The sequence below is a fragment of the Podarcis melisellensis genome (assembly GCF_964234715.1).
Source record: "Podarcis melisellensis genome assembly, chromosome: 1".
Taxonomy (NCBI): Eukaryota; Metazoa; Chordata; class Lepidosauria; order Squamata; family Lacertidae; genus Podarcis; species Podarcis melisellensis.
In genome coordinates this window covers 119544703-119559977 of record NC_138528.1, presented here as the reverse complement: position 1 = coordinate 119559977, position 15275 = coordinate 119544703, and the positions used below count along the sequence as shown (strand labels likewise).

The 15275-nt window shown below is 42.6% G+C and overlaps 1 protein-coding gene across 5 annotated transcripts in view; it reads right to left on the bottom strand.

Annotated features, from left to right (window-relative positions):
* Positions 1-893: 893 nt before the first annotated feature.
* Positions 894-15275, bottom strand: part of MYO1B (myosin IB) — a 160258-nt gene continuing 145876 nt past the window's right edge. For all 5 annotated transcript variants that reach the window (XM_081908161.1, XM_081908159.1, XM_081908162.1 and 2 more), the window contains 6 exons: positions 14611-14745; positions 12916-13022; positions 10345-10477; positions 9717-9869; positions 8482-8609; positions 894-2563 (listed from right to left, as the gene is read on the bottom strand). In XM_081908161.1, coding sequence (XP_081764287.1) covers positions 2440-2563; positions 8482-8609; positions 9717-9869; positions 10345-10477; positions 12916-13022; positions 14611-14745 — 780 coding nt within the window. In that variant the 3' untranslated portion in view covers positions 894-2439. The remainder of the gene's footprint in view (positions 2564-8481; positions 8610-9716; positions 9870-10344; positions 10478-12915; positions 13023-14610; positions 14746-15275) is intronic.

The window sequence follows — 15275 nt, the reverse complement described above, 5'->3', positions numbered from 1 at the left end:
CTGCCGCAGCACGATTTCTATTCTCATCCTGAAGCAAAGTTCTTAACCTGAGGTACTATTTCTGGGTTAGCAGAGTCTGTAACCTGAAGCGTATGTAACCTGAAGCGTATGTAACCTGAGGTACCACTGTATATCAATATGTCTGAAATGAGAATGGAGCTCTGTACAGGCATTGGCTGGCTTAACGGTTTTCTCTACATGGTGATTTTTGCGTAAAACACACGCCCATGACTTGTGTTATATTGCCAGGTCCAAAATGATGAAACCAATTATCATGATATGGACTTCAAATTGGTTTTGGACAATATATTGATATATCACCTAGCCCTAGTAGCCAGATCCCCTGAATTTTAATGGTGTTTTACTTTTCCCACATGAATTAATCATACCTGCCCACCCACTTATATGGGGATAAGGGGTTCATTTTGGGGACACTACTGGGCTGGGAGCTAGGCCTGTTTCCTGCTGACCCCAGCCACGGAGAAACCAACCTGTGTGGTCTTCTGCCTCTTCATCTGAATAGCATCATTAGGTTCCTTGGCCACACAAATATGCAGAGATGTTGGGATCGCATTCAGCTCCATATATTGGAAGAATCCTCTTAGTTCAGATGGTGAAGCTACTATTTAATATGAGCTGTGTAAATTTGGGTTTTCTGCATTTAATATGAAGCAGCAGCTCAAGTGGTTAAAAGCTCTTCTGAAGCCACTTCACCAAAGATCAAATGGGATGGAAATATAGATGCAGGAAGATTTCTATTTAAGAAATGCATCTGAGGGGGGTCTATATTATCAATAGATCTGCTGTCGTTAATTCTTCTACTCTGCACTCTTAAAAAAAAAACACCACGTATTTGATGGCTGATAAATAACCCAAGGCCAAACACGACAAGCCATTGCTTTAAAGCTTCTCTTTATTTATACTTGAGCTTGCTTGTTTTTTGCATTGCACATATTGTGCAGAAACCTTTCCTTGACAGCAAGTTCTTGCATCAGTCTGAGAATACAATAGATCTAAAACCATCCTTACATCAACAAGTCAAACAGTCACATTCAACAATCTCTTTTAGCTAACTTTTGTCTAAACACTGGAAAACGATACTCCATAAATCAATGCGTTCCACTAATTCTCCTGGTTTATACAAGGCTTTAAGCTGCAATCTCCATTCAGGAAGTTTAGAATGCAGTTCTTGATTGTAAAGTGTTTCTGTGCACACATTACATATCAGGCACACAAACTTATATAAAACTGGTTGAAATACAAAAATATGGTTATCACAAGAGTACCAAACAGCACAGAATTAAAACAATTATTTATCATTAATATCAAATTTATGTACAACATACCTCCCCACCGAAATGGTTTCCCCTTCTTCCAAAGTGATAACGTCAACATTAAGATAGAACTAGCCTAACTTAAGTCCTCACAACAGATAGGCAGGATCTCTCCTCTTTTATTACCCACAGAAGTTATTATAAATAATTTTCACAAGTTGTATGAATGCTTTATTGCACATTGTACAGCATGCATGCCAACATCTGGGGGGGAGAGAGAAAATTCCTCTATCCCTTCATTTGACACGTAGTGTAAAATACCTCATTTCCCCATGCAAACAACTGCTTTTTAAGGAGTTTTAAACATTGAAGGGTCCTTTTAAAGAGGGGTGGGAGATCCCATAGAGAACAAAAGAGATGCCTTGCGCTGTTGTGTGGCTATTGTTAACCGTTTAACGCACTTCTTGCCTCTTTAATGGACTCATTTCTGCTTCCTAGTCTTACAAAGTCATTAAAAGCTGACAATTAAAAAGTCTGAGGCAGAATGCTAGGTTTCCCCCACCCGCACTGTAAATAAAACAAAACAAAAAACCATATGCAGCTGCTACATATGCAGTTGTACATTCCTTCTGCTTTGCAGAATTAGGGTTTCCTGCCCCACATATTCCATTAAAGATCAAATTACTTGGTGCTTTGTGCTGTTTGCAATTAACAAGGTAGCTGCAGCAGCCCCAGAATTTTGCCAGACTCTCCAGTCCTGGTTTATGATTAACCCTTTGGACTGAGCTCTGCCACAGAATAGGGTTGGGAGGAAATGGATCTATATAGCCTGCGGCGAAGGATTCTGCTCTAAAGAATAAATATGAGGAATGGGCCATGAAAGTGTATGGGGTTTACAATATGCGGTATTAAAAAGTAAGGAATGACCACAGAAATTATATGCGACAAGGCATCCTTCTGTTTATAATATGCTATCAGCACACAAAGCCTGTATATAAAAATCAACCAAAAGCTGTAACAACTAAAAAAAAAAAAAGGGGGGGTGGTCAATAAGTTAGTCGCACCTTTTAGCAGACTGCTCCTCCCTCAAATCCCACCCCACCCCCCTGCCAAATGAGTAAAATTGCACCATTACGGAGAATTGTAGGGAGAGTGCGTGCATAAATTAAGGTACAGCAACTTCGAGAAGCCGGTTGTTTTTTCGCTTGCAAGTGGGCACGTTGCCGTTCTTCTGGTTGCCCCGCACAAACTTGACGCACACTTTGTCTTGTCTGAACTGAACGAGGAACCTAGGAGGTGCAAAAAAACAGGTTTCAGTTCGGTATGGTGTTCGTCCCAGTTGGCTGCAGCAGCAAGGAGAAAGCAAAGAAGCGCAAGCCCTCTTTATATTAGCAATAAAATAGAAGGTGATTATCTCACGTTAATCATACTTGGAGAAGACATGCTAAAATCAATGGACCTGAATATGGCCAACATAGGATATTCCTACCCAGTAACTCACTGCAAATCTACTCCCCCTTCCCGCCACCCTTGATTTTTGCTTATCTTCCATAGTGCTAAGTGAGTGACCTACCTCCAAAATTTGCTTATACTAGGCAGTGAGGCAGGTTGTACATTCTGTTAATGGGTTATTAACAGGTTGCAAATGCCAGATACTTTTGTTTATTTTTTTTTAAAAAACAATTTTTATTGGTTTTTTAAACAAATACAAAAGGCTTGCTTTTTTAAAAAAATAGAAATATTACTGTTGAGGGCAGACAAGAAGAATGTCCAGATTTTCTATCTCGGGTATCAGGCCAAGCACCGTTTAAAAAGCAAATACTAGGGCTGCTATTTGATAAAAGATATCTTCATATTTTGAGAGTTGTTTTGGACCAACTGAAGTTTCCAAATCATCTACAAGGGCAGCCCCACGTAGAGTGTGTTGCAATAATCTAATCTGGAAAGTTGCCAGAGCACGTAGTACAGCAGACAGAATCATACAGAGAAAAGGAAAGAAAGTGGCTGGCACACTTACTGTGTTGCCCTTCAGCACTTAGCATGATTTTACAAAAATAAAATCAAAATGCAGACACTGGAATAAATACAAAATGTCACAATTTGGCTTTACATTCAAGATTGGCTCAATATGGTGTGCCGGAAATTCTACTGCCGGCTGAAGCAATCGCAAAATGTTTTTCAGCTGTATCCCAGCCTCCAGCACATTGAGTACAGATATATTTATTCCCCGCCACACTTGACGCGAGGAAATAATGGAGTCAAAATGGGACACATTCCTCCAACCCCGCCTGGTGGGTCTCATGGAACAAGGAAGATACCAAGAGACTCATTCATCCTCCTTCTGCATAAGACAGAAGAAAGCAAAGTCTTAATTGCTCGCTGCAAACTGACTGCTCTCTATTCTCAAGTCATGAAATCTTTGCTAGCTAATGTATTCTGTGATGGCTTCCTTTTTTTAATCCTCTAAAGCATGGGTAGGCAAACTAAGGCCCAGGGGCCGGATCCGGCCCAATTGCCTTCTAAATCTGGCCCGCGGATGGTCCAGGAATCTGTGTGTTTTTACATGAGTAGAATGTGTCCTTTTATTTAAACTGCATCTCTGGGTTATTTGTGGGGCATAGGAATTCATTCTGTTCCCCCTTCAAAATATAGTCCAGCCCCCCACAAGGTCTGAGGGACAGTGGACCGGCCCCCTGCTAAAAACGTTTGCTGACCCTTCCTCTAAAGTCAAGTCAAAGCAATTCTGAAAAATAAAAAGAAACCTTTTTGGAGGGTGGCAGAGTTAGTAAACGAAGTTGAAAAGCCCACATTTTCCACAAACGGTCCACTTTTCCTATGAGGTGTACTCTAAGGGGTACTACCTAACCTGGTCCTATTTGTGAACTATTCTTACCAAATCCCTCAATTCAGAAACAGCCCCCACCCCCGGCCCTCAGCAGATTCGTTCACCCAAGGATAGCCAATGTGGTACCTTTCAAATGTTGTTGGACTACAATATGCATCTTCCCTGACCATTGGCCATGCTGGCTGGGGCTGAGGGGAGCTGGAATCCAACAATATATGGAGGGCACAATGTTGACTAACCATTTGAATCACTGTTCCTGCTTCCACATGTGTCTAACCACCCACAGAGATCCATAAAATAAGCATTCCTACGTATATGCCTACTATTTCCATGTAAGGTAAAGGTAAAAGGACCCCTGACCATTAGGTCCAGTCACAGACGACTCTGGGGTCGCGGTGCTCATCTCGCTTTATTGGCCGAGGGAGCCGGCGTAGAGCTTCCAGGTCATGTGGCCAGCATGACTAAGCCGCTTCTGGCAAACCAGAGCAGCGCACGGAAACGCCATTTACCTTCCCGCCGGAGCGGTACCTATTTATCTACTTGCACTTTGATGTTCTTTCGAACTGCTAGGTTGGCAGGAGCAGGGACCAAGCAACAGGAGCTCACCCTGTTGCGGGGATTTGAACCGCCGACCTTCTGATCAGCAAGTCCTAGGTTCTGTGGTTTAACCCACAGCGCCACCTGCGTCCCATGTAGCTCCAATGTAATTTCCAAAGCCTGGTCCCTTCTTCCTACCCATTTCAGCCCTCCTCCCTTCTAGCTGCTCCCATCAGAATGTTCCTCTCCCTTGCTGCTGATAGACTGAATGGTTCTTTGCTCAACACACCAGGCCCTGTCCTACAAAAGTAACCACCATGGGCACAATTCAGCCAAAATTAATCACTTTTTAGACCCCATTTACTGCAACGAGGAAGCAAGGCGTGTGTCCAACCCTCTCCAGTTGAAATCAACGGTTTAGCTTTGGGTCGGCGGTGCCTTGCTTTTCAAACAACATACTGATACATCCTTGTTGCATGTAAGGAATGCTCTTCAAGGCAAACTGCACAATCACATTTGGAGGGTTCTCTCAGCCATTGGAAAGGCTTTGTTAAAAATAATAAGGTAAAACCAAGCTTCTAAGAAACATCTTGGTTGTGTAGGGTAGAACCGGCTACATCTGGGCCCTGGCTCCCACATATCTGCTGTATGACAATTTAGGGCTTATCTGAATCCATTTAATATCCAAAACCCTTCATTTTCATATTATTCAGCTTTTCACAGTGACCACGTTATTTCCTACTCAGCCCTGTCCAAGTTGTGTAACTGAATTCTTGGACACCCTCTCCCCTCTCTTGGCTTTGCTACGTCCAAGTGGCTAGGCTAAATTCCCAGTAGCTTGCAAACCATTAGTTTAAGTGTTACTGAAGATTCCCCTCCTCCACATTCAGTACAGCAGCTCCAGAAACAATAAAGATAAACATCATAGCACCATTTAGCACTGACAGATCCCATCGGTAACAAAGCAGGAAAGCACGCCACCTTTTAGAAAAGGCAGCCTCTCTTTCCAGCATTTTATCTTAAGCGAGGTTTCCAACAGGGATTTAGCACACTTCAAAAGGATTTTTGCCTTAAACCAGAAGCCACAAATCAAACTAACTGCAGAGCTCCTGGGACGAAGGAGCCTGATCTTTTCAGAGCTTCTACAGATTACATCTTTCCACCTACCCAGTTGATGAGCCATTAGCCCAGAACTCCCATCCACTCAATCCCTTCCCCTAAAACCTTATGGCAAAAGTGGTCAGCCGTTTAGAGTGCAGTGCTCCATTCATCATTGGTGATGGATTGCATCTCTTTCTTTCTCTCTCGCTCTCCCTCAACTAAATCACATCTTTAAAACTTTTTTTTTTAAAAAAAAATGCACTGTAATATGTAATCCACTTTAGATGGATTACAATCGTGAAAGGCAGGAGAGGAATAACTGTTTTAATAAATACATAAACGGCACATCAGCCAGCAACTGAAAAACTGTGGCAAATGGTCAGCAGTGTTACACCAATCCTGTCCCAAACACGAGTTAACTACATAAAGTCCTAGCGAGCAATGTTTATTCATATTTTCATCATGCGCCATCGTCTGAAAGGCCGCAAGGAAAGGACCACAACAAATAATGATGCATAGAAGAAGGGCAACTGTTGCTCTAAGCCAGTGTTTCCAAAACTTGGGTCTCTGGTTGTTTTCGGCATACAGTCGTACCTTGGTTGTCCTTCCGACTTCTGAAAATGTTTGAAAACCAAGGCGCGGCTTCCGATTGCCTGCAGGAGCTTCCTGCACTCCATCGGAAGCCACGTCAGATGTTCGGCTTCCAAAGAATGTTTGCAAACCGGAACACTCACTTCCGAGTTTGCGGCGTTCGGGAGCCAAAACGTTTGACAACCAAGACATTCGACAACCAAGGTACGACTGTACAGTTCCAATTATCCTTGACCACAGGTCCTGCTAGCTAGGAATGGTGGGAGTAGTTACGCTGTTGTAAGCCAATGTAGAGAAACCTAACGCACCTTCCTCATCTGTTGGTGGTTGATGGCCCCCAGCTCATAAAAGCTACCTTACACAAAGTCGAATCATTGGTCTGTTCACTTCAGTATTGCCTACGCTAAGTTCTCCAGGGAATCATGGGAGGAATATTTCCCAGCCCTACCCAGAGATGCTGGGGATTGGACCTGGGAAATTCTGCAAGCAAAAGCACATGGTCTGTCCCTGAGTTGCAGTGCCCCCCAACTAATATTCTGAGCTCCAATGCACCATCGTCTTTCATGCAGTTTCTAGGGGCAGAGCAGTAGTCCCAATTAAAGGTGTTAAGCACTGCTCCTCAGTTTCTTTTCGATCCCTCTGCCCCAAAGGGACACCTGGTAATACAGTCGTACCTTGGAAGTCAAACGGAATCTGTTTCGTAAGTCCGTTTGACTTCCAAAATGTTCGGAAACCAAAGCGCGGCTTGCGATTGGCTGCAGGAAGCTCGTGCAGTCAATCGGAAGCCATGGAAGCCCCGTTGGACATTCGGCTTCCAAAAACAGCTCGCAAACTGGAACAATCACTTCCAGGTTTGCAGCGTTCGGGAGCCAAAACGTTCGAGAACTAAGATGTTCAAAAACCAAGGTACACCTGTATAAACATATGTCATTGCTAGACTAAAGGAGCAACATACAAGCATAACCATAATTGTGTTTGAAGACCATAAGCTCCCATGCTCCCTGCGAGTCCTGTATACCTCCTTTTCGATGCTTTGTAGAACTAGCAGTCTCCCTACCCACACAAATGCGAACACAAGTAGCTGTACACTAGGGATTACCATAGTCTGGCCTTGTTTGCATCATTAGGAAACAGACCTGCAGGGTTACATCACGTAAGTGTTATTGAAATTGCTTTAAGCAGACTCATCCAGTGTGCTAAATATTTACCAAGCACACACAGATTTAATTTTGGTCAAGTCTGGCACCTTTGGAAACAAAGGCTATCGACAATTATGGTTTACTAGTAGATTAAATGCATTTTGCCCTCCTATTGCATAAAAAAGGGCTCCAAAACACCATCTGCGCTGACAATTCAGCTTACGCCAAAAATAAGTCATCTGAAAATTCACAAGTCTCCCTTTCTTCCAGACCCTCCTGCGAGCAAGTAATTCTATAGCAATAAACGGGTGAGAAAGTAATGGAATGCATAAGACCCCCGTTTTACAAGAACACACACCAAGATTACTAGGGGACTCTGATTTTTATCGCCTCTTATTCAAAGGAAGAGTAAGAAAACTGCTCATGCAGTGGAATCAATCATGTTCCACACATTACTAAGTCCCAGTCAAATTGTCAAGATGAAGCTGGGGCTAAGAAATAACTCCTGAAAAGACTGTTTTAAAAGCATAAATGTGTGTCCCTGCTCAAATAGCAGAGAGAGACCCAAAGATCCAAATCATACAACCAGATGGGCCATTGACCCATGTCATGTGGGCAGGCTTTGGATATTGTTAGTGAGCAATGCTGCATAAGGCAGCAAAGGGATAACTGAAGTTCTTTTTGAAAACTACCTTAGTGTAGGGAGGAGTCCTAACACTGGCTTCCCAGACTTACAACTGTAGTCAGGCAGGTTGGGGAAATAGAGAGCAGAGTGTGGCCGCTTCTGTGGTGGCCCCCTCGCTAAACAGTTTCAAGGCTGTTGCTTCCACATGCTTTCCCTGTCTCTCCATGGTGGTTTGTTTCTCATCAGCCTTCCTATTTTTAACCTTCAGTTTGTTTTCATATTATTAAATCAGTTCCAATCTTTTCATTTAGAGTCATTTCGATTTCTCCCAGCAGAAGCTGTTTAAAGTGGGCAAGTGCCAAGACGTACTCATCGGATATTTCAATGTTGAGCTTCTGCTTGGTTTGGCTGAGCGTCGTGCGGTAAAGCTTCGTGGCCATTTCAATCAGGTGATCGCTGCTGAACAGGAAGTCCCCTTTCCCAGCTGCTCCAGATCCCTGGCACAGAAAAGGAAACTCGCACATTATCATTCAATCGAATTCAAACGGATTATCCGTACTTTCTCCCAGCTTTAGAGCTCTGTTTCCCGGCGCTATTTTTTCCTGCCCCAGAGCTTTCCTGAAAACCAGCTCTTTGCAGCTGATTTGGAGCAAACAGCAATCCATGAAACACCTGAATTGCTGTTTGCTGCTCTTCAGCTTTAGAGAGCAGGTTTTCACAGGAAAAGTGAGTGGAAAAAAGAGCACTTGAACAAGGAGCTTTAAAAGTGTGGAGTTGTGCCTGGAAAGCATAGGGCAAAGGATAAGTGTGGATAAGCCCGCAGCATTTTTTTCTGTTATCAGCAGCCCAATTAACCAAAGCCCAGTACTGGAAACAATCTATTAAAATCCCTATTGAAGTTTGGCTAAATAATATTTGGAATGTCTCTTACTCAGCACAGAAGGCACTTCAAGGAAGGACATTTTGGGTGAAACGTGCTTCGCCTTCTTTTCCTTTACAAATGAGACAGAAAATACTTTTATTCTGCCTACAACTGTCCCTGTGGACAGCATTTTAAAATTTATAATGCAGAGATAAACTTACTATGTACTACAGTGGAACCTCGGTTTTCAAACGTCTCGACTGCTGAACGTTTCGGAAGCCGAACGCTGAAAACCTGGAAGTGAATGCTTCTGTTTTTGAACGTGCCTCGGAAGTTGAACAGCTTTCGCAGCATGTCTTTCCATTTTCACCATTCACTTTGCTGACAGCACTTTGATTTTCGGTTTTTGAACATTTCAGAAGTCAAACGGACTACGTTCGAAAACAGAGGTTCCACTGTACATAGTACATACAAAACTTTAGAGGAATGTACCACTGGGCAAGTTATTGTTGCTATATGTTGTTCAAATGGGGGGGGGCAAATAGGGAAGGGGCTGAAAGTATAGTAAACTTGTAGTTGAGGGTGCTAGTTCAAAGGAAACATCATGTATTTACACATACAGTGTGCAGATATGGGGTTGGCAGAAAATTCCAATTTTATTCTGTATAGGCTGTGATTTACTACCATCACGAGTTTTGAATTACGAAGCGTTTGCTCATATTATACAGGATTTCATACCTACCTCTTTGAGATGCACAGCAAAGAAGCCATCATTCTGGGAGCTCATGGACACCTTCGTGACGTCCCCTAGAGGAACCTCTGATTTGATATGCCCTGATTTCTGATCGGCAAGCAGCACGTTGTTTTTTGTGAGCAAGAAAATCCTAGCAGTGCACTGAGGAAGAACGACAGGAATTATTCACGGGGCTAATACATAGGGGTAGCTATTAAAGAAGCAATGCAACTTCAAGGTCTGGCTTGTATCAAGATTTTTCAAGTCTTGACAAACGTAGCAGACATTTTGGTTCAGTGGCGAAAGGGCTACCCTTTCCAAATGAATTTGCGATCTTGAAATGGAGGCATGAATTACAAAATGGCTACGGAAATGGGAATAAGGATCTAGTTAACTAGGGACAGGATAAGTCACAGGTCTCACTGATGCTTATGCCTTGGAACATTCCATCACCATTGGGAATAGCTATTCTAAAATAAGGCAAACTAGAATTAAGGACCCTTAGCACTGGGGATACAGGATTATTAAAAGCAACATTTTTTTGCTTTTGCTTCACACGGTAATAAGCTTATGTAAAATAAGTCAAAGGGAACAAAAATGAATCTCATTGGGTATAAGCTTTTTTTGTGCGTGTTACCTTTCCATTTGCTCTGTTGATTTTGTTTACTACTTCAGCAATGATGATTTTTTCCTCCACGGCATCTTTTAGTTTCTTATACTTGGGGTTTTTGCTGATTTCGAGGTAAGCCCCTTGGAAAGGCTGCCCAACACTGGAGGGAGACAACAGAAAGAAAGAGATGAAGAAAGCTCATAAAATGGCTCCATTGGCATGCCTTTAGTCAAGCTTGCAAACAGCCACTTGCCTGGCAATTAATGAAATTTCTATACTGCCCTTTATCCGGAAATCAGTGGGCGGTTTACAATATAAAAGCAGAAAAATATCTAACACAGTAACATAGAAAAACAATACACCCCCCACCCCAGTTTAAAAGGCCACAGACTGTTTAATTATCCAGTAATTACCCAGGAATTATCAAAAGGCTTGGGAGAAGGGGAATGTTTTTACCTGGCGCCTAAAGACATGCAATGAAGGTGCCAGGCAAACCTCCCTGGGGAAAGCATTCCACAAACAGGGAGCCACTGCAGAAAAGGCCCTTTCTTGTGGTGCCACCCTCATGGAGGAGGCACACAAAGAATAACCTCAGATTATGGTCAAGGTTCTGGGTCAGTTCATGTGTGGGGAGGCAGTCCTTGAGGTATTGTGGCTTTGAGCTGTTTAGGGAGCATTTAATGGGAGATGCTGACAAAGTTCTCTTATGTGTGTTTTTTATATTTTGCTGGAAGCTACCCAGAGTGGCTGGGGCAACCCAGTTAGATGGGACACATAAATAATAAAGTTGTTGTCGTCATCATCATCATCATCATCACCACTATTATTACAGGTTTGGAAGGTAACTTTGCTAGCTCACTATGCTCAACCTGAAAGGAATGGTGAGGTTTTCAGCCCCCAGAATTTTCCTAGGCTGAAGAATTTCTGGGTTTCCTGTACACTCAATTTCCCCCTACTATTAAGGGAGCCATGCCTCTACATTATAATCAGTAGGTAAATTAAGACCCTGCAGGAGCAATAAAATAAAATCCTTTGCCCCTCAGAGCTTTGCCTCACAGGAAATCCAATTGTGCGTGACATGTGTATTTGTGATGTAACAATTACCACTTCTGGCTACTTTAGACACATTTCCTCATCTGGGAAACTGAGACTGGGGTACAAACCCCGAGAGGAAAACCCAGTGAGAGGAACACATAGCCCTATAGCCATGTAGCCCAGGAGTCTAATCTGCAACTATGTCAGAGGACTCTCCTAACAAAACAGACACCCAACATATATTTAATTACAAAAAGAATGCATTTCTTACAACACTTATTAAGATTCCCAAACAATTTTTTGTCATCGTTTTGCATTAGATTTCCCCCCCTCCCCCGCTTCCAAAGGAAAAAGGAATGCAGACAGTGTTACAACCCCTGGAGCAATATGAACTGTGTGTACCCCTGTCTGGAACAAGGAGTGCTGCCTGAGATTCATCCAAACATATGATGACCGGCTCCTACCTGTCTAAGAAACTGATAAGATAAAGAACTTAACTTTGGCTGCTTTTTTTTTAATACCGAAGTGAAAAAAGACCTGAGTGGTATCCGAACACACGTCTTAAGTTAATTATGGGCTGTGTTCAAAATAGTCCTTCCTTACGTCTTTCCTGCATCACCCACTAATTAATTTTCACCGGATGACCCCCAAGATCTGGATTACGAGAGGAGAAATCTCAAATTCCTTCAAACCACATGTAACTTTATAAACCACTATTGTGTTGCCCCTTTTTCGCCGTAAAGTAAACTAGAAGCTTCAATGTATATGGCTGTGGTCTTTCTTCACAGAGGTCTTGCTACTTTTTCTGTGCCTTTTTCCAAAGCATCACTGAATTGACATTTTATTTTCAGTCCTTTCCCTAATAACCCCTAGCATGAAACTTGAATTTTCCATGGTTGTCACGCAGGGATCTACATTTCCACAATCAGTCCCTGCTCCCCACAGAAGTTTCCTAGAATGCGAGGTTTTAATTTAATAAATAAATAAATAAATAAATAAATCCCTTCTTCAGAATATTTGTGCGAGTTGCTGACTGATACCAGGCAGGCCTCATGAAGATGTAAACACATACAACACAACACACTCCTGGGAAGTGTGTAATTTTAAAATGACGAGGCATCTCCTAGAAAGCTTCTTTATTCCTAGGTTTCAATAATCCCCTCTCTTGCACTTTGGCATGGGAGAAATGGGGAAGGGCGTAAAGTTGTTGTTGTTGTTTTTTTTAAAAAAAAAGTTATGATTTTATGTAACATCCATTTGAAACCTACATAGTACCTAAATTCGATAGCCTTGTACGTGGCGTGTTGAGTGTGCTTAACCAACTTAGATTCAATTTTCCAGATGTAAAGCCATTGGAAGAAATATTTTATTAAGCCAATAATCCATGTAATATAAGCTCTCTGGGCAAGTCCATGGAGATAAGCAAAGTTGTGAAAGCCTAAAACAGGCAGCATCTGCTAGTGGAGATAAGTAGGATTTCCTAGCAAATTTCCCCTCAATCCTTATGAAATAAGGTCATTTCAATCTTGCAGCCTCAGCATAGGCCTCCGAACGGCTCATTACCTGGCTGGGTATAAAGCTTTCTTGTCCTTGAAAAGTTCGCTAGCTTCCAGTTTTTCTTCATAAACCAGTTTCTTCTGGTCTGTGAACTGGTCCCGGTACTTTTTACACTACAAAAACAGCATTACAGATGAATCACAAAGCTATTCTTTGAAAGTGGCTTCGGAAGAGCAGCTGCCATGCCTTGCTATTCCCTTTGTGCATAAGAAGCCAATTTTAATGGATTTCTGGATTGAATCAGTCACATCCCACAGGCAATTATATAAACGCAGCAATCAGCTCCACACGAAGTACCTCATTTCCTACCTGTTTCCCTGTGAACACGCATTCATCACAAGGCAACCTAGGCAGGGCATCAAAGTGTAAAAAAAAGGGGGGGAAGTATTCTACTTGGCTACCATTTGCTTATCTGGGATGGGGGTGGCACTGTGGTCTAAACCACAGAGCCTAGGGCTTGCAGATCAGAAGGTTGCCGGTTCAAATCCCCGCGACGGGGTGAGCTCCCGTTGTTCGGTCCCTGCTCCTGCCGACCTAGCAATTCGAAAGCACGTGCAAGTAGATAAGTAGGTACTGCTCCGGCGGGAAGGTAAACGGCGTTTCCGTGCGCTGCTCTGGTTCGCCAGAAGCGGCTTAGTCATGCTGGTGACATGACCCGGAAGCTGTCTGCGGACAAACGCTGGCTCCCTCGTCCAGTAAAGCGAGATGAGCGCCGCAACCCCAGAGTCGTTCACGACTGGACTTGACTGTCTGAGGTCCCTTTTCCTATACCTTTACCTTTTGCTTCTTAAATAACTCCTCTGACTAAATCTCGCAGGATGAACAGATATGCTCACAGCGATCGTTACACATGTTCCCTCTGCTTCATAAAACTAATTAGTAACATAGAGGCCAGAATACGAGGTTTAAGGAAATTCTAATGGCTGGGGAAAGTGTAGATTAATGGGGAAATATGGAAATCACCCAGAGGGCTGTTTCAAGAACTGTTGCTTACACTTCTCAAATCCTCAGCAACTTAACTAAACTGTGGAAGGAAGGAAGGAAGGAAGGAAGGAAGGAAGGAAGGAAGGAAGGAAGGAAGGAAGGAGAGAGAGAGAGAGAGAGAGAGAGAGAGAGAGAGAGAGAGAGAGAGAGAGAGAACAGAGACCCCTGACCTTCAGCCAGTTTATCTGGGAAGTTCCAAATAACGTGTGCACAGTTCCCAGTTGGACTTTGCTAGAGTTCAGTAAGGCAGTCACACTTTTAAGCTTTCTGTAAATAGAATTTAACAGCTACCTTCTCTCACAAGATTGATGACTATACAGGCGCTACTAAGGAAGATTAAAGGCACTACCTTTTCACGGGGAGAAAATGTTAGCTCTCCACTAACAAATGAAACCCAAGAGCAATTTCAGTCTCTTTGGATTGATGCCATTTGAAACTATTGACAGCCTCTGAAATACATATTTTTGCTGAGACACTTCTAATGAAAAATAAGGCGCACTGCATGTTTTGTCCCCCTGGTCCTTTATTAATGGCTTTTATCGTATTTTATTTGTTCAGATGTTCCAATGCTTCATGTTTATGTTTGTTACAATAAAACAAAACACTATATTATACATTAAATTGCTTTGAGTGCCTGAGAGCAGAAGGTAGAACAGACTATAAATAAAAATGCAAACAAACAAACAAATACAATTAACTCTTGTATCATATGGTTACCCTCCACAAGTGGAATATCCTCTTCAGTTCCTTGTGAGTTGAATCCAAGAAGAGATAAGGCCTTGCTGGCCAGTTTTTATCGATTGGCGATAAAGAAGGCATCTTATTCTTCATTTCCAAGAAATACTTTTGCATCTATGGTAAGGAGAATTAAGCAACCTGTGTTTTTTTGTTTGCTTTTAAATGACTATTTTTTTTTATTTAAGCAGGCTTCGTACAACCACACTCCCTATTCACAAGATCTGGCAAACCAACATCCAGCTTCATTTACACAAAAAGATATTACACTGCTGGCAACAACTGAGTGTAAAACCATTGTACTTTTTACTAAGCCAAGGAGCTGGTTCTGATGTGATACTAACCCAGGTGTAGGGAACCTTTAGAACCTCCTGATGTTGCGGAACTACGTCCCCCACTCATCCCAGCAAGCATGGCCAATGGCCAAGGGGAATGGGAATTGTAGCTCAGCAATTATCTGGAGGAACAAAGGTTCTCAACACTGGCACCAAACCACAGTTTAACACTGCAAGACTAAGCCACAGCTAGCCATGGGCTCATGTACTCCTGCTCTTTCTGCGGCACTGCTGTGAGGAGCTGAGCAACTTTTTGTTTTTGGTTAAATGCAGTCTACTTTGCCATCTGCAGCACAGATAATTAAAAAAACA